The sequence below is a fragment of the Octopus bimaculoides genome, chromosome 10 (genome assembly GCF_046866305.1).
Source record: "Octopus bimaculoides isolate indiv1 chromosome 10, ASM4686630v1, whole genome shotgun sequence".
NCBI lineage: Eukaryota > Metazoa > Mollusca > Cephalopoda > Octopoda > Octopodidae > Octopus > Octopus bimaculoides.
The window spans coordinates 14588929-14613884 of record NC_142937.1 but is presented as its reverse complement, the minus strand read 5'-3'; the positions used below and the strand labels follow the sequence as shown (position 1 = coordinate 14613884).

The following is a 24956-nucleotide window of genomic DNA, read 5'->3' as shown; positions in this document are numbered from 1 at the left end:
CTTAATACATAATAAAAACCTTGTAATGGTTGTAATCATTTCCTCTAAATATCCACATTTATTTTCAAAGTATTTAATACTATTTATGGTTCAGTTCTATTAAATAATAATGACATAAATAGATAAAATCTTCAAAAACATTTTTTGAGAAGATGGTGTAAATATTTCTCTTGTAGATTACCTTTAGCTGTTAATTATGCAGAAAATTATAATTAGTATTCAATATAGAATCAAATGTAACTATACTACAAAAGACCTGATAGGCTTGTGTGCTTCCTAATGTCCTTGATCTTATGTGTATCCAAAGCTTACAAAGGTACAGAAAAAGTAATGGAATTCCTATTACCTTTTTTCTGCTTATCAAGCATGGCCATTTCCCAGGTAGTAACAGGGTCCTGTTTTCTTTCATAATCCCAAATTATCCTAGTCTTTGTTAAGTTTACTTTGAGGTTCTTCAATCCTAGGTTTTTACTTCCATATTTTAGATTCCATCTCATATTCTACTTCAAATTTAGTCATGAGAACCAGGCCATTAGAAATTCTTATGGACAGCCAGCTGTAGACTTTTAAAGCTTGGAAAGATATAATGAACAAAAGGGTTTGAATCTTACCTTGCTACTCTATCTCTGTTCATGACTTATATACAAGCCATTCATTAACCCCTAGCTTCCTTAATGATCATCAGATTATGGAGCTTGGAACCCTGTCAACAAATGCGAGGTTTAGAGTTTACAATTGGTTAGATACTTCTGCAGTTTTCTCACTTGGAAGATGGTATTAGTAGTACTTTTTTGTGGCACAAAGCTGAATTGCATCTCATCAATGTTAATTTGTTTCCTAATCAACTGAGCTATTAACGTGACTTTTTTCTGTAACTTTCATTGCCTTGTTTAGCAGTTTGATATTTATGCAGGTTACACTCTCTTCTGCATCTTTCTTTGAAGCAACTGAAAATGCTGCTGCTATGTCAGTCCATGCATATGACACCTGCTTGTACACTTGATTTACTATGTGGGTGACTAGCTCATTGTCTACTCTACTAGGGATTTTAAGAACATCAGTAGTAAGTTCTGAGGGCTTCTTCATACAACAGTCCCTCTTAATAGCATTGCCATGTTTTTTTCTATACAGTATCAGTAAGAGCAAGTTCCCCACTATAGTTCTGCATACACTACTCCACTAACGACATCACTATTGTTTTTCTCACATTGTCTTACATTTCAGATTACCTCAAACTTCTGATCTTCACACCTAAGAACAGGAGCAGACTTCTTACTTTTGTCTTCTCTCTTTGTTAAATACATCTGAGATTTAGCTTCTCTTCTTGCTACTTGATGTTACTTTCTGCTGCTTCCTTTCTTCCAGTCATTCCAGACTTGTCTTTTAATACTTACGGCCTTATCTGTGGAACTATTCTCCTACCATGTTATCTAGTTTTGCTGGAACCTTACACCAGTCACTGATCTGGTTTGTCATCCTCTGGGAAATACCAGTTATCCTTTGTGTAACCTCTGTGTTATAATTCTTCATCTTCTCATTCATTGCATCATGTGTGAAATTCATAAATCATTAATAAGCCATTATAAACAATAAATTCAATGTTTGCTAAATATTCGGCATATTTTACCTTACTAATTTCCATTTCAGAAATTACTCACTCAACAATATTAACCTCTACAGGTAAATCCAATTATTTCAAATACTTCAGTAAATATCTTACAGAAATTTAATGTACCAGGTGCAGCATATATATTTACCTATTATTCATTTTTATCATAAAATAAATGTCTTAGGTTTTTGGTTAATGAAAGTTTACAGGCAGACACTGTTTTATATATATTTACAATATAAAATGGCCGCACATTGCATTCAGTACAGTCCTTAATCTTTCCTCAGCTGTTTTATCATCTCACAAAGCTTTATACAAGCCACTTTCATTGCTACAATTTGTTCATATTTTTATTGAGCTGCCATATTTGATTAAGGGTAAATAATAAAACAAATGAATGTTTGGAAGTATTATACAGAATTTATGACTATTTTTGCAAATAAGAGTGTTTCAATTTATGTTGGAATAATGAGTAAATTATTATGTTTAAATAATGGATACATACACACACACACACACACACACGAGTAAGTACCTAAATGTGAAACAAGGTGGGAAAAAATAGTACTCGAATACTGGAGGTAAAGTAATATGCTTTACTATTAAAGTTGCAAAAACATCACAAAAATATCACAAAAAATTGCTACTCAGAGTTTCATGTTCCGTTCATTGGGCAGTTGTGATAAAAAATCTTGATCAAGAGCCTTGATCACAACCACCTCACGAATGGGAATGTGAAACTCTGAGTAGCAATTTCTTCTGATATTTTTGTGATGTTTTTGCAGCTTTAATAATAACACCATTCAAGTGCGATTGTTACCAGCGTCGCCTTACTGGCACTTGTGCCGGTGGCATGTGAAAAATATTCGAGGGAGGTCTTTGCCAGTGCCACTGGACTGGCTCCTGTGCAGGTGACACATAAAAAACACCATTTGAGTGTGGCTGTTGTCAGTACCGCCAGACCGGCCCTCATGCTGGTGGCATGTAAAAGCATCCACTACACTCTCGGAGTGGTTGGCATTAGGAAGGACATCCAGCTGTAGAAACTCTGCCAGATCAGATTGGAGCCTGGTGCAACCATCTGGTTTGCCAGTCCTCAGTCAAATTGTCCAACCCATGCTAGCATGGAAAGCGGACATGAAACAATGATGATGATGATGATATATTATTTATACATATGAATATATTTATATATTTATATATATGAACATATATATATATATATATATATATATATATATCACCATCATCGTTGTTTAATGTCTGTTTTCCATGCTGGCATGGGTTGGACGGTTTAACAGGAGTCTAGCAAGCCAGGAGGCTGCACCAGGTTCCAATCTGATCTGGCAATGTTTCTACAGCTAGATGCCGTTCCTAATGCCAACCACTCCGAGAGTGTAGTGGGTGCTTTTTACATGCCACCGGCACAAGAGCCAGTAAGGGTGAGGGGGCTGGCATTGACCACTTTCCGATGGTGCTTTTTACATGCCACTGGCATGGGAGTCAGTCAGGTGGCATTGGCATTGTCCATGTTCAGATGGTGCTTTTTATGTGCCACCAGCACAGGAGCCAGTTGGAGTGAGGGGACTGGCATTGACCAGGTCCAAATGGTGCTTTTTACGTGTCACCAGCAAGGGGAGCTAGTCAGGCGGGACTGACAACTACCCATGCATGAATGGTGGTTGCGTGGGTCATTGCTAGTGCTGCCTAACTGGCTCATATATATATATATATATATATATATATATATATATTTAATGAATGGAGTAAAATGCATATGTTAACTGCGTAAATATGCTGGGTTAGATGTATGTATGTTTATGTATGTATATGTTTATGTTTGTATATATACATATATGTGTGTGTGTGTGTGTGTGTGTGTATGTATATATATATGTGTGCTTGTGCGTGTAAGTATGCATGTATGTATATGTATGTGTGTATGTATGTATATATATATATATATATATATATATATATATATGGATATGCATATATATATATAGATATGTATATGTGTGTGTGTGTTTGTACGGATGTGTATATATGTGTGCATATGTGTATTTATTCGAGTATATGTATATTTGTGTGTGAGTATGTTTGTGTGTATATATGCGCGTATACATGAGTATATATGATTGTATACATTTATCTCAGTATTTTTGCAGAAATACAAGATTAACCCCCCCTTTACGATCACTTTTTTTTTCTTACATAACATTCCTCTCCAATTTTTATCGGATTTATACCATCTTATTATCTCCCAACTTTACACTCTGATTTTCTTTCTTTTTTTTCTTTTTTCTTTCCTTCTTTTCTTCCCTTCTTGTCCAATGTACTATCTGGTAGCGTCCTAATCTCCAACGACTTTTTCAAATAAATTACGTTATAACCTTCTCCAACTCTAGTTCTCATATTCGGTTAAAATGTCTTATGTTTAAGCTGGTTCCCATGCATTTCCCTGAAGAGAAGATTACATTTTTAACATCGCCGATTCCTATGGAAGGTATAAATTGTAATCTTCGAAACATATGTTGGAAATAAAAGTATGCAGTTAACATATGCGTTTTACTCCATTCATTAAATCTATATATACTCAAGTACCCAAAATTTCAAGGAGTTTCTACCTCATAAACAGGAGTTACACCACAGTTATTTTGTGATCTTTGCTACACTGGTATCTATTAACCAATTCGTTTTATCCGAGTTATTTATTAATTAGGAGAAAATAAATACGTATAATAATATATATATATATATATATATATATATATATATATGCGAGTAAAAATAAATACAAAAAAAGGGGGTTTTGTATGATTGTGTATAGAGGAATATATTATTTTGTTTAAAAGAGTTCCAACACTGTCTGTTTTTTTATGTTTCATTTATATTCCTGCAAAACCAATGTGGGATATAGAATATGGAATATACAATATATAATATAATATACAATATATAATATAAAATAAAAATGGATGGTACTATGAAATAAAGTATTGAATGTCTTATTGAAAATATGGAATATGTCTTATTGAATAGATGAAATATTGAGTGTTCAATATAAAGAATTAAATATATAAATATATAAAGGCGAATATGTATTTTCTATACCTTGTGGTATTTCATATTTTCTATACCTTGTGGTATTTCATCATGGCCGGTATATGCTGCACCTGGTAACATGACCCATCTCCCATGGAGATAGAAGGATTTTTTATTCTTTGCTTGGTATATAATTTTCACTATAGAGAAATATATGATGGCAGTTCATAGTGCTAATAATAACAGTGAAAAAGATAATTGCCTCATTGATCACATACATGCACAGATACATACATTTATATATGCATAAAGTTTGCATTGTAAATGTTATATACACTGTTGAAATATCATTATTAATTCCAACTTTAAATTATGTTCTAGTAACTTTCAGTGGAACACCAACACAAGCTGGGTCAGGTACTACGACTAATGTAGTACCAACATCAGAAGTAACTATGATAGAATCATCACCTAAAACTACAGTACCTACAACGACCAGTACCCCAGTGGCTACAATATCAGTGCCACCTTCAAGAAGTACTGTCCTCACAGAAGAAACGACAGCATTTACAACTAATGTAGTACCAACATCAGAAGCAACTGAGATAGAATCATCACCTAAAACTACAGTACCTACAACGACCAGTACCCCAGTGGCTACAATATCAGTGTCACCTTCAAGAAGTACTGTCCTCACAGAAGAAACGACAGCATTTACAACTAATGTAGTACCAACATCAGAAGCAACTGAGATAGAATCATCACCTAAAACTACAGTACCTACAACGACCAGTACCCCAGTGGCTACAATATCAGTGCCACCTTCAAGAAGTACTGTCCTCACAGAAGAAACGACAGCATTTACAACTAATGTAGTACCAACATCAGAAGCAACTGAGATAGAATCATCACCTAAAACTACAGTACCTACAATGACGAGTACCCCAGTGGCTACAATATCAGTGCCACCTTCAAGAAGTACTGTCCTCACAGAAGAAACGACAGCATTTACAACTAATGTAGTACCAACATCAGAAGCAACTGAGATAGAATCATCACCTAAAACTACAGTACCTACAATGACGAGTACCCCAGTGGCTACAATATCAGTACCACCTTCAAGAAGTACTGTCCTCACAGAAGAAACGACAGCATTTACAACTAATGTAGTACCAACATCAGAAGCAACTGAGATAGAATCATCACCTAAAACTACAGTACCTACAATGACGAGTACCCCAGTGGCTACAATATCAGTACCACCTTCAAGAAGTACTGTCCTCACAGAAGAAACGACAGCATTTACAACTAATGTAGTACCAACATCAGAAGCAACTGAGATAGAATCATCACCTAAAACTACAGTACCTACAATGACGAGTACCCCAGAGGCTACAATATCAGTACCACCTTCAAGAAGTACTGTCCTCACAGAAGAAACGACAGCATTTACAACTAATGTAGTACCAACATCAGAAGCAACTGAGATAGAATCATCACCTAAAACTACAGTACCTACAATGACGAGTACCCCAGTGGCTACAATATCAGTACCACCTTCAAGAAGTACTGTCCTCACAGAAGAAACGACAGCATTTACAACTAATGTAGTACCAACATCAGAAGCAACTGAGATAGAATCATCACCTAAAACTACAGTACCTACAATGACGAGTACCCCAGTGGCTACAATATCAGTACCACCTTCAAGAAGTACTGTCCTCACAGAAGAAACGACAGCATTTACAACTAATGTAGTACCAACATCAGAAGCAACTGAGATAGAATCATCACCTAAAACTACAGTACCTACAATGACGAGTACCCCAGTGGCTACAATATCAGTACCACCTTCAAGAAGTACTGTCCTCACAGAAGAAACGACAGCATTTACAACTAATGTAGTACCAACATCAGAAGCAACTGAGATAGAATCATCACCTAAAACTACAGTACCTACAACGACCAGTACCCCAGTGGCTACAATATCAGTACCACCTTCAAGAAGTACTGTCCTCACAGAAGAAACGACAGCATTTACAACTAATGTAGTACCAACATCAGAAGCAACTGCGATAGAATCATCACCTAAAACTACAGTACCTACAATGACGAGTACCCCAGTGGCTACAATATCAGTACCACCTTCAAGAAGTACTGTCTTCACAGAAGAAACAACAGCATTTACAAGTGGTACAACTAATGTAGTACCAACATCAGAAGCAACTAAGTTAGAATCATCACCTAAAACTACAGTACATACAACAATGGGAAGTAGCCCAATAACAACAGGTGCATCAGTGCCAACAACTGGTCCACCAACAACGAAAAGTCCTCCAGTTACAACAGGTGCATCTGTACCAACAACGGAAAGTACTCCAGTTACAACAGGTGCATCAGTACCAACAACGGAAAGTACCCTAGTTACAACAGGTGCATCAGTACCAACAACGGAAAGTACTCCAGTTACAACAGGTGCATCAGTACCAACAACTGGTCCACCAACAACGAAAAGTCCTCCAGTTACAACAGGTGCATCAGTACCAACAACGGAAAGTACTCCAGTTACAACAGGTGCATCAGTACCAACAACTGGTCCACCAACAACCAAAAGTCCTCCAGTTACAACAGGTGCATCAGTACCAACAACGGAAAGTACTCCAGTTACAACAGGTGCATCAGTACCAACAACTGGTCCACCAACAACGAAAAGTCCTCCAGTTACAACAGGTGCATCAGAACCAACAACGGAAAGTACTCCAGTTACAACAGGTGCATCAGTACCAACAACGGAAAGTACTCCAGTTACAACAGGTGCATCAGTACCAACAACTGGTCCACCAACAACGAAAAGTCCTCCAGTTACAACAGGTGCATCAGTACCAACAACGGAAAGTACTCTAGTTACAACAGGTGCATCAGTACCAACAACTGGTCAACCAACAACGAAAAGTACTCCAGTTACAACAGGTGCATCAGTACCAACACCGGAAAGTACTCCAGTTACAACAGGTGCGTCAGTACCAACAACTGGTCCACCAACAACGAAAAGTCCTCCAGTTACAACAGGTGCATCAGTACCAACAACGGAAAGTACTCCTGTTACAACAGGTGCATCAGTACCAACAACGGAAAGTACTCCAGTTACAACTGGTGCATCAGTACCAACAACGGAAAGTACTCCAGTTACAACAGGTGCATCAGTACCAACAACGGAAAGTACTCTAGTTACAACAGGTGCATCAGTACCAACAACTGGTCCACCAACAACGAAAAGTCCTCCAGTTACAACAGGTGCATCAGTACCAACAACGGAAAGTACTCCAGTTACAACAGGTGCATCAGTACCAACAACGGAAAGTACTCCAGTTACAACAGGTGCATCAGTACCAACAACTGGTCCACCAACAACGAAAAGTCCTCCAGTTACAACAGGTGCATCAGTACCAACAACTGGTCCACCAACAACTGGTCCACCAACAACTGGTCCACCAACAACTGGCCCACCAACAACTGGTCCACCAACAACTGGTCCAACAACAACAACTGGTCCACCAACAACTGGTCCACCAACAACTGGCCCACCAACAACTGGTCTACCAACATCTGGTCCACCAACAACTGGTCCACCAACAACTGGTCCACCAACAACTGGTCCAACAACAACTGGTCCACCAACAACGGAAAGAACTCCAGTTACAACAAGTGCATCAGTACCAACAACTGGTCCACCAACAACGGAAAGTACTCCAGTTACAACAGGTGCATCAGTACCAACAACTGGTCCACCAACAACTGGTCCACCAACAACTGGTCCACCAACAACTGGTCCACCAACAACGGAAAGTACTCCAGTTACAACCGGTGCATCAGTACCAACAACGGAAAGTACTCCAGTTACAACAGGTGCATCAGTACCAACAACTGGTCCACCAACAACTGGTCCACCAACAACTGGTCCACCAACAACGAAAAGTACTCCAGTTACAACCGGTGCATCAGTACCAACAACGGAAAGTACTCCAGTTACAACAGGTTCATCAGTACCAACAACGGAAAGTACTCCAGTTACAACAGGTGCATCAGTACCAACAACGGAAAGTACTCTAGTTACAACAGGTGCATCAGTACCAACAACTGGTCCACCAACAACTGGTCCACCAACAACTGGTCCACCAACAACTGGTCCACCAACAACGGAAAGTACTCCAGTTACAACAGGTGCATCAGTACCAACAGCGGAAAGTACTCCAGTTACAACAGGTGCATCAATACCAACAACGGAAAGTACTCCAGTTACAACAGGTGCATCAGTACCAACAACGGAAAGTACTCTAGTTACAACAGGTGCATCAATACCAACAACTGGTCCACCAACAACGAAAAGTCCTCCAGTTACAACAGGTACATCAGTACCAACAACAGAAAGTACTCTAGTTACAACAGGTGCATCAGTACCAACAACTGGTCCACCAACAACGAAAAGTCCTCCAGTTACAACAGGTGCATCAGTACCAACAACGGAAAGTACTCTAGTTACAACAGGTGCATCAGTACCAACAACTGGTCCACCAACAACGAAAAGTCCTCCAGTTACAACAGGTGCATCAGTACCAACAACTGGTCCACCAACAATGGAAAGCACTCCATTAACATCCAGTACAATAAAACAAACCACTGGTTCACCATCAATGGCGACTACTTCAAAACCTACACAATCTACATCACCATACACAACTGCCACACCAATGCTACCTACAAGCGGTTCATCAACTAGTATGTCACCAGTGACTAGTACTCCAATCTTAACACAGCCTTCTTCAACAATATCGGTGACCACTGCAGGTACTGTTTTGTAATCGTATTACAATTTTGGAAATATTTCTATTGTTGTGTATATACAATAACTTCATAAATATGTAATATTTAATTGGATATTTGGCACTTGATATTAGTGATACCTTTTATCTTTATGTTTATGAAAATCTCCAAGAAACTGTTTTAGCTGCCTGACTCGTCCATTATTATTTTCGTCCTTATTATTATTAATTTTATTATTATTATTATTATTATTACTATTATTATTATTATTATTATTATTATTATTATTATTATTATTATTATTATTATTGTTCAGTAGTTTTATTTTTATAACATGCTTTCACTTCACTACCGAGCGCAGCTCTGTGTGCCTTGAGTATGTGCTGTGGTTTGCTGTGATGCCCTTATGGTTACTGTATTGAAAGTGTTTATTATTATTATTATTATTATTATTGATAATAATAATAATATGATTAAGGAGTAGAGTTGGCAAAATCGTTAGATTGCAGGGCAAAATGCTCAGCAGTCTTTTAATTCATCATTACGTTCTGAGTTCAAATTGACTAGCCCCCTTGCCCCCAAATTTCGGGCCTGGTGCCTATAGTAGAAAGGATTATTGTTATTATTATTATTAAGGTGGTGAGCTGGCAGAACTGTTAGCACATCGGGAAAAATGTTTAGTGGTATTTAGACCACCTTTACAATTTGAGTTCAAATTCCACTAGGCTCAACTTTGCCTTTAGTCCTCTTGGAGGTCGATAAAATAAGTACCAGTCAAGTACTAGGGTTGATGTAATCAACTAACCCCTCCCTGAAACTGCTGGCCAAAATTTGGAGCCATTATTATTATTATTATTATTATTATTATTATTGCCTGTGCCTACACGCATACTTGCACACACACATATGTATATACATATATGTATATACATATATGTATATACATATATGTATATACACATATATATGTATGTGTGTGTGTGTATGTGTGTGTTACTTGAAGATAAAAGGGTAGTGGCTGGTGACAAGTTGTACATATTATACTGAACTCCCTGAAGATCATTAGGTCAGTTGAACTTTTACTTGACATAAATGGTTTTGTATGGATTGAAGTTCTGAGGTTTAGAACTGCATAGCTTCTAGATTATTCTCAAAGAGTTTGTACAACACCTGTACGGAAGCAGGGGGGAAATGTATGATTTTCTTGCTTGCAGATCAAAGGGGAATGTGTTGAAACCTGAAAGGCAGTGCTCGTTTGTAATTGTATGCCCGATAGGATTTTCAGGCTAAGAATGAAATCGCAAGTACAAAGACCACAATCAATCATAGCATCCAAAGCAGATTGGGGGTACAGAAACAGAAATGAAGAAAGCTGTTTGATAGTTTGTCGGAACATGAAAACAGTAACCGTATGCAACTCGTGAAAAACTGTTATCTAAAATGGCATGGGTTGGAGAGGAGGTCAGGAAAATGATGTCTTACTAAGCAGAATAATGAGAGGGCTTGAGAAACAGTGAAATAATGGTTTCCAATTTTGGCACAAGGCCAGCAACTTTATTTATTTATGCGCTCTTTTTTAAAGCCTAGCCAGGCTCATGGGCCCGGTTTCCCGGTTTCTATACTCCCAAGGCTTTGGTTGGCCTGAGGCTATAATAGAAGACAAACACAGACACACATACACACACACACATATATATATATACACATACATATATACGACGGGCTTCTTTCAGTTTCCGTCTACCAAATCCACTCACAAGGCTTTGGTCAGCATGAGGCTATAGTAGAAGACACTTGCCCAAGGTGCCATGCAGTGGGACTGAACCCAGAACTATGTGGTTGGTAAGCAAGCTACTTACTACACAGCCACTCCTGCACCTATATATATATATATATATATATATATATATATGTACATCGAGATCGTTGCCAGTGCCCCTGGACTGGCTCTTGTGCGGGTGGCACATAAAAGACACCATTTCAAGCGTGGCCGTTGCCAGTATCGCCTGACTGGCCTTCGTGCGGGTGACACGTAAAAGCACCTACTACACTCTCTGAGTGGTTGGCGTTAGGAAGGGCATCCAGCTGTAGAAACTCTGCCAAATTTAGATTGCAGCCTGGTGTTGCCATCCGGTTTCACCAGTCCTCAGTCAAATCGTCCAACCCATGCTAGCATGGAAAGCGGACGTTAAACGATGATGATGATGATTATTATTATTATTATTTGCATGCCATCAAAGTGACACTGTGGTACAAATATATGAAGCCCAATGTACCCATCATGGCTACCTGTCTGATAATAGTACACCAGGTACATCCATCACAACCATATGCACATGACATGCTGATCTCATATCAAGATAAGCAGCTCATGACCTTGCAGGTGGGGCCCAGTTAGAATTTTCTTCAGGTCAAGCAGCCCATTTTGCTCAAAAGGTCTCTGAATAAGGCTTGTTTAAGGAATATTCAGTAATGTATTTGAATTTTTCTGTCTTTTCATTTAAACTACACTTGTGTGTGATGTTACCTGCCAGTTTTGATTGTGATCTTTTATATTAAATATCTTACATTATACCCAATTGAAGTGGAGGCACATAACTTAGTGGTTAGGGGTGTTGGAGTCATGATCATTAAATTGTAGTTTCAATTCCTGGACTGGGCAATGCATTGTGTTCTTGAGCAAAACACTTCATTTCACTCTTCAGTCCACTCAACTGGTAAAAAATGAATTATACAGTGACTGACTGGTATCCTGTCCAGAGAGGAATATATATGCCAGAGAAACCAAGAAAGCAGCCCCATGCCCCTTAGAGAGTAATTTGGACTAACCCCCATACCCAAGTAAATATCATTATTCCTTTTAAAGGGCCTCAAAGCAAATTATCAGATGTTCAGCCCCAATTCAGTCCTACTCTAGTTGAACTCAAAGTTGTTACAGCCATGCCAACCCCTCTTAATTTTTTGTCTGAAATATTGTTTATGTAAGGATACAGTATCCAATGTTTATGACAATATTGTGTGGTAATTACTGATACAATAGTTTATAGTTCAAAGTGAATCCTGACTGAATTGACCTATGATAAAAAGCCCTTTCTCTGTGATAAACCAGTCTTTTGAGGTTATGCAGGACTACATTTTCCAGTGTATCATCTTATTTAGGATTATGCATTAGCTTCTTATGATTCTTTAATAAACTGTGCCAGAAGAGAACTTGGAGCCCACCAAAGCTATTCATTCTGATGAATTCTAGAAAACATATTAAATGAGTTGTACCTGATTCCTGTGGTGTTGCTTAAGTGTGTGCTGCTTAGAACAACCCTTGAATTTGCTCCCCACCTCCAGGCCCCCAAAGCTGATACTGCTTTACACAGCAGATCCAAAAGTGCCTCCCCCATAGAAGTGCCACACAAGGTGGATCACCCCCTCACCTTCCCCTTGCTATGCGATTGTTTGAGACCCCTAATCTCGACATGTGGAGACACATAGCTCAGTGGTTAGGGCGTTGGACTCATGATCATAAGTTTGTGGTTTTGATTTCTGAACTGGTGGATGTGTTGTGTCCTTGAGCAAGACACTCCATTTCCCCATTGCTCCAGTCCACTCAGCTGGCAAAAATGGGTAATCCTGCAATGGACTAGCATCCCATCCAGGGGGAAAAATATGTGTGTTAAGGAAACTGGAAAACCAGATCCAAGAGTCTATATGATTCAGGAAGGATCTTTATCCTATTTTCATTTTATCCTAATCTCAACCAAGATGTTGAGATTATTCATTCATTCATTCATTCATTCATTCATGTGCTATGTAAACTCAAGTTGCTTTAAATATGTCAAAAGTGAAGACAACTTAGTGACATTTAATTTCAGTTTCACTGTCATGTCTCAAGCGTTGTCTTAAATGTCAGATTTTACTTATATTATATTATTAACACTAATGTCTCAGTGATAAGTTTTATGAAGTTATTTTATATAGAAATTTTTCAAATATCTTTGATTGGTTTACATGCTATATGTTTAAAATACTGTAGGGGAAAACTGTGAAGTTAGACAGTAATATATAAAATCTAGAGAAGAACTACTTCTGTGAGCTGGACTTCTTTGTTAAAGCTGTATCATTTCATTTATGGTAAGGATATTTTTAGGAAAGGCATGAATGTCCAAGTATATTAGTTTATGTGTATTAGGTTGAGCGGCTTACTAATGCCAATCCTAGCATTGGCATTACTCTATATCCCAAGCTCAAAATATTTAACCCTCAATGATTTTGCTAAAATTCTGGTAATTTAAATTCTATGGGGTTTGGGAAAACAGACCAAAGTATTCAGCAGGAACAATTTTTATTTGACATTTTTTGCCAATGTTTACGATTCAGTTTAAACCCTAACAGGAACAGAAGTTGAAAAAGGATGGTCTCCACTGGGTTGTTGTTTTTTTTTTTGTTATACATCCATGGCAATGATGGCTAGAATCTTAATATTCCAATTATGAAACACAACTTCTAATTATTGAAATTTATCTACTGTAGACTACTAATTATTCAGAGTTGGTGAGAGAGTGAGAGAAAAAAAAGTGGTGGGAAGAGAGAATCACCATTGTTTTTTCAAACTGAGAACATGATATGTTAGTACGGAGGGTTTGAACTGTTGCTAACTAGTTGTTATATAGGTAAATATGGGTAGGAACAGAGTTCTTGATAGAAGCATTTTTACAGAAAAATAATTTGGAGAAAAATATTACTTTCTTAAATTTCAATGCTACATATTTTTGTGTTTTCTGATATATTTTATGTAGTTTTCTATTCTAATATTTAACTCATTTGATCCTGACCTGTCTGAAATCATCCTTAGTCCAATGATACAAACCTGTGTTAAAGTGATCTAAATTCAAGTCTTCCCATCAAAATTACATGTTAATCCTTTAGCATTTAAACTGGCCATATCCAGTCCAAATATCTGTTTTATTTCCAAACCAGCCATCTTTGGCCTCTCATAACTACCCAACAATATCATTCTAGAAACATACACTCACTTCATTGAAGTCTCAAAGCTACAAGATAAGTGCATGATTAATTCAAGAGTAATCTGAATGCTAAAGTGTTAATCTATGTTCCAAACACCAGCTTAACAATTGCTCTCATTTTACTGACTTCATTATTTTCAAAATTAATTGAATCAAAAGCAGTAATTTCAACAGCAATATGGTAACAAAAGAGTTAAGAGTTAAAACTGGTTAAAACTGGTTGAAACAGGACATTCTTTGAAGGCAGACTTCTCTGTCAGTTGACTACTCACGCTTTCATCTTGGTTCAGGTGGATCACTGACTGGTACTAATACCGAAGAAGTGTGGCTTAGTGGTCAGGGTATTCAGTTCCCAATTATAAGGTCATGAGTTCGATTTCTGGTGGCATATTGTGTCCTTGAGCAAGACGCTTTATTTTACATTGCTCCAAGTCCACTCCGCTGGCAAAAATTGCAGTGCCTGTAATTCAAAGGGTGAGCCTTGTCACATTCTGTATTACGCTGAATCTCCCTAAAAGCTATATTAATGGTACATGTGTCTGTGGAGTGTTTAGCCACAAGCAAGCTGTTTCGTAGATCGGATCAACTGAAGCCCTTGTTGTTGTAACCAACAGAGAGCCAATCTAATACCAATACTGATGAATCAATGCATAGTTCTGGGTAGACAAAATTATAAGAATATGTAACCAGATGGCTAATTCTATTTCACTAGTAACACCATTGTTCTGAATACAAATCTTAGTGTAGTCCATTTTACTTTTTATCTTCTTTGAGTTTTATAATATGAGCTCACTTCACCTGATAGGTCTTTACTCACAAAAATAATCAAATTGCTTTGTTTAAGTCTAATCAATATTTTATTCATTTTTATTGCAGCCACTGGTACTTCTCCACTGACGCCAAAATACACTAAGACTTCAACAGGTTTGTAATCTCACAGTTTCTTAGATTTAATGTCTTATTAAATAACTAATTTTAGCTATCCAGATTGCTGACACACACGCACACACATGCATACATGCGCATACACACAGCAAACACACACACACACACAGAGTGAATGGCTTTCCTATGGGTTTGAGTATGCCTCAAGCATATTTGAACTGAGAACAAGTTTGTATTTATACATACATATATATACCATGCACACTCTCACAAACACATTCACGCACACACACACACACATACACCTCTTATTTTTTCACTTTTTACTTGTTTCAGTCAGTAAACTGTGGCCATACTGGGGCACTGCCTTGAAGAACTTCTAGTTGAATTTATCAACCTCAGTACTTTTCTTTCTAAAGCCTGGTACTTATTCTATCAGTCTCTTTTGCTGAACTGCTAAGTTATGAGGACGTTAACACACCAGCACTGGCCATCAAATGGTGGACACATACACACACATACACACGAAGACACACACATACATAGATAGATATATATATTCCTAAATATACAACAGGTTTCTTTCTGTTTCCATCTACTAAATCCGCTCAAGGCTTTGGTCAGCCTGTGGCTGTAGTAGAAAACATTTGCCCAAGGTGCCACACAGTGGGACTGAACCTGGAACAATGTGGTTGGAAAGCAAGCTTCTTACCATGCAGCTACATCTGCAGCTATATATATTTAATATAATTTAGGTGAAGACCTCATAACATGCATTTAATAGCTCTTAAGTCACTACCTGGCTACTACATGATATCCTACAGTAGGATATATTCCAGGGCTGGGCACACGTGGGACTCCTCTTTGTGTAAGATTAATACAAGAATAATATAACACAAGGATGGAAGATATCAGCCTTTAATAGTAGATCACAGCATTTGTTTCTGCATTGCAGAATGCAAACACAGTATCTAAAGGCTGATGTACAGTGCAGAAACAAATGTTGCGAGCTACTATTAAAGTCTGATATTCTGCTTCCTCATATTATATTATTCTTGTGTGTGTATATATATATATATATATATATATATATATATATATTTATTTAACAGACGTTAAATGATGATGATGAAATATATATATATCATCATAATCATTTAACGTCTGTTGTTCATGTTGGCATGGGCTGGATAGATTGACTGGGCTGGCACATTGGAAGGCGGCACCAGACTCCAGTCTGATTTGGCGTGGTTTTCTGTGGCTGGATGTCCTTCCTAATGCCAACCACTCTGCGAGTGTAATGGATACCTTTGCATGCTACTGACATGGGTGCCATTTGCATGACACCGGGGTGTGTTTACGTGTCACTGGCATGAGTGCCAATTTGTGTGACACCAGTATCTGCCACAACTGCAATATTGCGCAGCTTGATGAGTCTAAAATACATAATGGTTTAAGCAAACCTACCATTGACATACTCATTGCATTAAAAGTTAATATGTGTTTAAGCTGTAGATATTAATATCAAAAAATATCATGAAAGAATAAAATATTTGGGGAAAATATAAAGAATAGAATATTGAAAATTTATTAATGAGAGTTGTTTTCTCTTCTCCAGGCTCAACAAAACTGAGTTCATTGACGACATCCATAGCAACTACAAGTAGTATGAAAACAACAGCAGCAACTGCGTACACAGAAACAGAAGGAACGACAACCGTCTCTCCAACAGCAACTACAACTGCTTCCCCAACTGTAATATCAACTACCGCAGCTGCGGGAACAACTACTGCCTATGCAACAACCACTGCAAGCTCCAGTGCAAAAACTACTGCTCCTACTGCAACTAGTGTGACACTTAGTAAAACAACTACTGCATCACCCTCATCAACAACAGCTAAACCCACAACAACAACTGCAACACCAGCACCATCAACTATGACACCATCAGTAACAACAACTGGTGCAACCACAACAACTACTACAGCATCAACAACTGTTGCACATACCCCTACTGTTACAGTTTCAGAACTTACATCTGGTGTAACTATGGCATCATCGACCACTGCTGTACCTCAAACAACATACTCTGTGTCAACAGCTACAACAGCAACAACAACGACTTCTCCAACATCAGCAACAACAACTACTGCACCATCAGCAACAACTGGTACCGCAACAACAACAACAGTTGGGACCACAGCAACCACTATTGTGCCCTCAACAACAACTGCAGCAAGTACACCTACAGTTGTAGTTTCTGAGCAAACATCTGGTGTAACGACGGAGATACCTACTGCACCATCAGCAACAACAACTGCTGCACCATCAGCAACAACGACTGCTGCACCATCAGCAACAACGACTGCTGCACCATCAGCAACAACAACTGCTGCACCATCAGTAACAATAACTGCTGCACCATCAGCAACAACAACTGCTGCACCATCTGTGAAAACAAGTGTTACAACAGCAACAACAACTGCTGCACCATCAGCCACAACAACTGCTGCATCGACGGCAACAACGACTGCATCATCGGCAACAACTGTACCATCTGTGAAAACAAGTCCTGCAACAACAACAACAACTGTTGCACCATCAGCAACAACATCTGTTGCAGCATCAGCAACAACGACTGCTCCACCATCAGCAACAACAACTGTTGCACCATCAGCAACGACTGCTGCACCATCTGTGAAAACAAGTGCTGCAACAGCAACAACAACTGCTGCAACACCAGCAACAACAACTACTGCACCACCAGCAACAACAACTGTTGCACCATCAGCAACAACATCTGTTGCAGCATCAGCAACAACGACTGCTCCACCATCAGCAACAACATCTGTTGCACCATCAGCAACAACAACTGTTGCACCATCAGCAACGACTACTGCACCATCTGTGAAAACAAGTGCTACAACAGCAATAACAACGACTGCTGCACCATCAGCAACAACGAGTACTGCTACAGAAACAACATCTACAACAGCAATATCCCCTACGGGAACATCAGCAACAATTGGTACTGAAACAACAACAACAGCTGGGACCACAGCAACCACAATTGTGCCCTCTACAACAACTGCTGCAAGTACACCTACAGTTGTAGTTTCTGAGCAAACGTCTGGTGTAACGACGGAGATATCTACTGCACCATCAGCAACAACAACTACTGCACCATCAGCAACAACTGGTACCGCAACAACAACAACAGTTGGGACCACAGCAACCACAATTGTGTCCTCTACAACAACTGCTGCAAGTACACCTACAGTTGTAGTTTCTGAGCAAACGTCTGGTGTAACGACGGAGATATCTACTGCACCATCAGCAACATCAACGGCTGCACCCTCAGCAACAACGACCGCTGCACCATCAGCGACAACAACTACTCCACCAGCAACAACAACTGCTGCACCATCAGCAACAACAACTGTTGCACCGTCAGCAACAACATCTGTTGCACCATCAGCAACAACGACTGCTCCACCATCAGCAACGACGACTGCTGCACCATCAGCAACAACAACTGCTGCACCATCAGCAACAACAACTGTTGCACCATCAGCAACGACTACTGCACCATCTGTGAAAACAAGTGCTGCAACAGCAACAACAACTGCTGCAACACCAGCAACAACAACTACTGCACCACCAGCAACAACAACTGTTGCACCATCAGCAACAACATCTGTTGCAGCATCAGCAACAACGACTGCTCCACCATCAGCAACAACAACTGTTGCACCATCAGCAACGACTACTGCACCATCTGTGAAAACAAGTGCTACAAAAGCAATCACAACGACTGCTGCACCATCAGCAACAACGAGTACTGCTACAGAAACAACATCTACAACAGCAATATCTCCCACGGGAACATCAGCAACAACTGGTACTGCAACAACAACAACAGCTGGGACCACAGCAACCACAATTGTGCCCTCTACAACAACTGCTGCAAGTACACCTACAGTTGTAGTTTCTGAGCAAACGTCTGGTGTAACGACGGAGATATCTACTGCACCATCAGCAACAACAGCTACTGCACCATCAGCAACAACTGGTACCGCAACAACAACAACAGTAGGGACCACAGCAACCACAATTGTGTCCTCTACAACAACTGCTGCAAGTACACCTACAGTTGTAGTTTCTGAGCAAACATCTGGTGTAACGACGGAGATATCTACTGCACCATCAGCAACATCAACGGCTGCACCCTCAGCAACAACGACCGCTGCACCATCAGCGACAACAACTACTCCACCAGCAACAGCAACTGCTGCACCATCAGCAACAACAACTGTTGCACCGTCAGCAACAACATCTGTTGCACCATCAGCAACAACGACTGCTCCACCATCAGCAACGACGACTGCTGCACCATCAGCAACAACAACTGCTGCACCATCAGCAACAACAACTGTTGCACCATCAGTAACGACTACTGCACCATCTGTGAAAACAAGTGCTGCAACAGCAACAACAACTGCTGCAAGTACACCTACAGTTGTAGTTTCTGAGCAAACATCTGGTGTAACGACGGAGATATCTACTGCACCATCAGCAACAACGACTGCTGCAACATCAGCAACCACTGCTGTACCATCAGCAACAACAACTACTACACCAGCAACAACAACTGCTGCACCATCAGCAACGACAACTGCTGCACCATCAGCAACAAAGACTGCTGCACCATCAGCAACAACAACTGCTGCACCATCTGTGAAAACAAGTGTTACAACAGCAACAACAACTGCTGTACCATCAGCCACAACAACTGCTGCATCAACGGCAACAACGACTGCACCATCTGTGAAAACAAGTGCTACAACAGCAATAACAACGACAGCTGCACCGTCAGCAACAACGAGTACTGCAACAGAAACAACATCTACAACAGCAATATCCCCTACGGGAACATCAACAACAACTGGTACTGCAACAACAACAACAACTGGGACCACAGCAACCACAATTGTGCCCTCTACAACAACTGCTGCAAGTACACCTACAGTTGTAGTTTCTGAGCAAACGTCTGGTGTAACGACGGAGATATCTACTGCACCATCAGCAACATCAACGGCTGCACCCTCAGCAACAACGACCGCTGCACCATCAGCGACAACAACTACTCCACCAGCAACAACAACTGCTGCACCATCAGCAACAACAACTGTTGCACCGTCAGCAACAACATCTGTTGCACCATCAGCAACAACGACTGCTCCACCATCAGCAACGACGACTGCTGCACCATCAGCAACAACAACTGCTGCACCATCAGCAACAACAACTGTTGCACCATCAGCAACGACTACTGCACCATCTGTGAAAACAAGTGCTGCAACAGCAACAACAACTGCTGCAACACCAGCAACAACAACTACTGCACCATCAGCAACAACTGGTACCGCAACAACAACAACAGTTGGGACCACAGCAACCACAATTGTGTCCTCTACAACAACTGCTGCAAGTACACCTACAGTTGTAGTTTCTGAGCAAACGTCTGGTGTAACGACGGAGATATCTACTGCACCATCAGCAACATCAACGGTTGCACCCTCAGCAACAACAACCGCTGCACCATCAGCGACAACAACTACTCTACCAGCAACAACAACTGCTGCACCATCAGCAACAACAACTGTTGCACCGTCAGCAACAACATCTGTTGCACCATCAGCAACAACGACTGCTCCACCATCAGCAACGACGACTGCTGCACCATCAGCAACAACAACTGCTGCACCATCAGCAACAACAACTGTTGCACCATCAGCAACGACTACTGCACCATCTGTAAAAACAAGTGCTGCAACAGCAACAACAACTGCTGCAACACCAGCAACAACAACTACTGCACCACCAGCAACAACAACTGTTGCACCATCAGCAACAACATCTGTTGCAGCATCAGCAACAACGACTGCTCCACCATCAGCAACAACAACTGTTGCACCATCAGCAACGACTACTGCACCATCTGTGAAAACAAGTGCTACAACAGCAATCACAACGACTGCTGCACCATCAGCAACAACGAGTACTGCTACAGAAACAACATCTACAACAGCAATATCCCCCACGGGAACATCAGCAACAGCTGGTACTGCAACAACAACAACAACAGCTGGGACCACAGCAACCACAATTGTGCCCTCTACAACAACTGCTGCAAGTACACCTACAGTTGTAGTTTCTGAGCAAACGTCTGGTGTAACGACGGAGATATCTACTGCACCATCAGCAACAACAGCTACTGCACCATCAGCAACAACTGGTACCGCAACAACAACAACAGTTGGGACCACAGCAACCACAATTGTGTCCTCTACAACAACTGCTGCAAGTACACCTACAGTTGTAGTTTCTGAGCAAACATCTGGTGTAACGACGGAGATATCTACTGCACCATCAGCAACATCAACGGCTGCACCCTCAGCAACAACGACCGCTGCACCATCAGCGACAACAACTACTCCACCAGCAACAACAACTGCTGCACCATCAGCAACAACAACTGTTGCACCGTCAGCAACAACATCTGTTGCACCATCAGCAACAACGACTGCTCCACCATCAGCAACGACGACTGCTGCACCATCAGCAACAACAACTGCTGCACCATCAGCAACAACAACTGTTGCACCATCAGCAACGACTACTGCACCATCTGTGAAAACAAGTGCTGCAACAGCAACAACAACTGCTGCAAGTACACCTACAGTTGTAGTTTCTGAGCAAACATCTGGTGTAACGACGGAGATATCTACTGCACCATCAGCAACAACGACTGCTGCAACATCAGCAACCACTGCTGTACCATCAGCAACAACAACTACTGCACCAGCAACAACAACTGCTGCACCATCAGCAACGACAACTGCTGCACCATCAGCAACAACGACTGCTGCACCATCAACAACAACAACTGCTGCACCATCTGTGAAAACAAGTGTTACAACAGCAACAACAACTGCTGCACCATCTGTGAAAACAAGTGTTACAACAGCAACAACGACTGCTGTACCATCAGCCACAACAACTGCTGCATCAACGGCAACAACGACTGCACCATCTGTGAAAACAAGTGCTACAACAGCAATAACAACGACAGCTGCACCGTCAGCAACAACGAGTACTGCAACAGAAACAACATCTACAACAGCAATATCCCCTACGGGAACATCAACAACAACTGGTACTGCAACAACAACAACAGCTGGGACCACAGCAACCACAATTGTGCCCTCTACAACAACTGCTGCAAGTACACCTACAGTTGTAGTTTCTGAGCAAACGTCTGGTGTAACGACGGAGATATCTACTGCACCATCAGCAACATCAACGGCTGCACCCTCAGCAACAACGACCGCTGCACCATCAGCGACAACAACTACTCCACCAGCAACAACGACTACAGCAACAGCAGCAACAACAACTCTTGCACCGTCAGCAACAACATCTGTTGCACCATCAGCAACGACGACTGCTGCACCATCAGCAACAACAACTGTTGCACCATCAGCAACAACGACTGCTCCAACATCAGCAACAACAACTGTTGCACCATCAGCAACAACGACTCTTGCACCATCAGCAACAACAACTACTGCACCAGCAACGACAACTGCTGCACCATCAGCAACAACTACTGCACCATCAGTGAAAACAAGTGCTGCAACAGCAACATCAGCAACAACAACTACTGCATCACCAGCAACAACAACCGCTGCATCATCAGCAACAACAACTGCTGCACCATCAGCAACAACAACTGCTGCACCATCTGTGAAAACAAGTGTTACAACAGCAACAACAACTGCTGTACCATCAGCCACAACAACTGCTGCATCAACGGCAACAACGACTGCACCTCCAGCAACAACTGTTGCATCATCAGCAACAACAACTGCTCCACCATCAGCAACAACATCTGTTGCACCATCAGCAACAACGACTGCTCCACCATCAGCAACAACAACTGCTGCAACATCAGCAACAACGACTGCTGCACCATCAACGAGTACTGCTACAGAAACAACATCTACAACAGCAATATCCCCTACGGGAACATCAGCAACAACTGGTACTGCAACAACAACAACAGCTGGGACCACAGCAACCACAATTGTGCCCTCTACAACAACTGCTGCAAGTACACCTACAGTTGTAGTTTCTGAAGAAACGTCTGGTGTAACGACAGAGATATCTACTGCACCATCAGCAACAACGACTGCTGCAACATCAGCAACAACAACTGCTGCACCATCTGTGAAAACAAGTGTTACAACTGCAACAACAACTGCTGTACCATCAGCCACAACAACTGCTGCATCAACAGCAACAACGACTGCACCATCAGCAACAACAACTGTTGCACCATCAGCAACATCAACTGCTGCACCATCTATGAAAACAAGTGTTACAACAGTAACAACGACCGCTGCACCATCAGCGACAACAACTGTTGCACCATCAGCAACAACAACTGCACCACCAGCAACAACAACTGCTGCACCATCAGCAACAACGACTGCAGCAACAGTAACAACAACAACTGGCGCACCATCAGCAACAACTGCTGCACCATCAACAACAACGACTGCTGCACTATCAGCATCAACTACTGCACCATCAGCAGCAACGACTGCACCATCTGTGAAAACAAGTGCTGCAACAGTAACAACAACTGCTGCAACACCAGCAACAACAACTACTGCACCACCAGCAACAACAACTATTGCACCATCAGCAACAACGACTGCTCCACCATCAGCGACAACAACTGTTGCACCACCAGCAACAACAACTGCACCACCAGCAACAACAACTGCTGCACCATCAGCAACAACGACTGCAGCAACAGCAACAACAACAACTGCACCACCAGCAACAACAACTACTACACCATCTGTGAAAACAAGTGCTGCAACAGCAACAACAACTACTGCAACATCAGCAACAACAACTACTGCACCATCAGCAACAACAACTGCTGCACCCTCAGCAACAGCGACTGCTCCACCATCAGGAACAACAACTGTTGCACCATCAGCAACAACTACTGCACCACCAGCAACAACAACTGTTGCAACAACAACGACTGCTGCAACAGAAACAACATCTACAACAGCAATATCCCCTACGGGAACATCAGCAACAACTGGTACTGCAACAACAACAACAGCTGGGACCACAGCAACCACAATTGTGTCCTCTACAACAACTGTTGCAAGTACACCTACAGTTGTAGTTTCTGAGCAAACGTCTGGTGTAACGACGGAGATATCTACTGCACCATCAACAACAACAACGACTGCTGCACCATCAGCAACGACAGCTGCTTCAACACCACAGCCATCGACTATGGGACCAACAACTGCTTTCCTAACAGCTACAACAACTGCTGTACCTTCAGTTACAACATCAAGTGTTTCTCCCTCTACTACAACAGGAACAACTACTACTCCAAGAACTGTCTCAACTTTGACCACAACCACCAAATACCAGTCAACTACGACTATCATTTGTAAGCACAACTCTTTTATAAATACTAT

The 24956-nt window shown here is 40.9% G+C and overlaps 1 protein-coding gene across 1 annotated transcript in view; it reads left to right on the top strand.

Moving 5' to 3' along the window:
- Positions 1-24956, top strand: part of LOC106875009 (uncharacterized) — a 149036-nt gene that overhangs the window by 84244 nt on the left and 39836 nt on the right. Inside the window, exons 46-49 of the mRNA XM_089359092.1 lie at positions 1648-1680; positions 5036-9499; positions 15370-15417; positions 16997-24928. Coding sequence (XP_089215218.1) covers positions 1648-1680; positions 5036-9499; positions 15370-15417; positions 16997-24928 — 12477 coding nt within the window. The remainder of the gene's footprint in view (positions 1-1647; positions 1681-5035; positions 9500-15369; positions 15418-16996; positions 24929-24956) is intronic.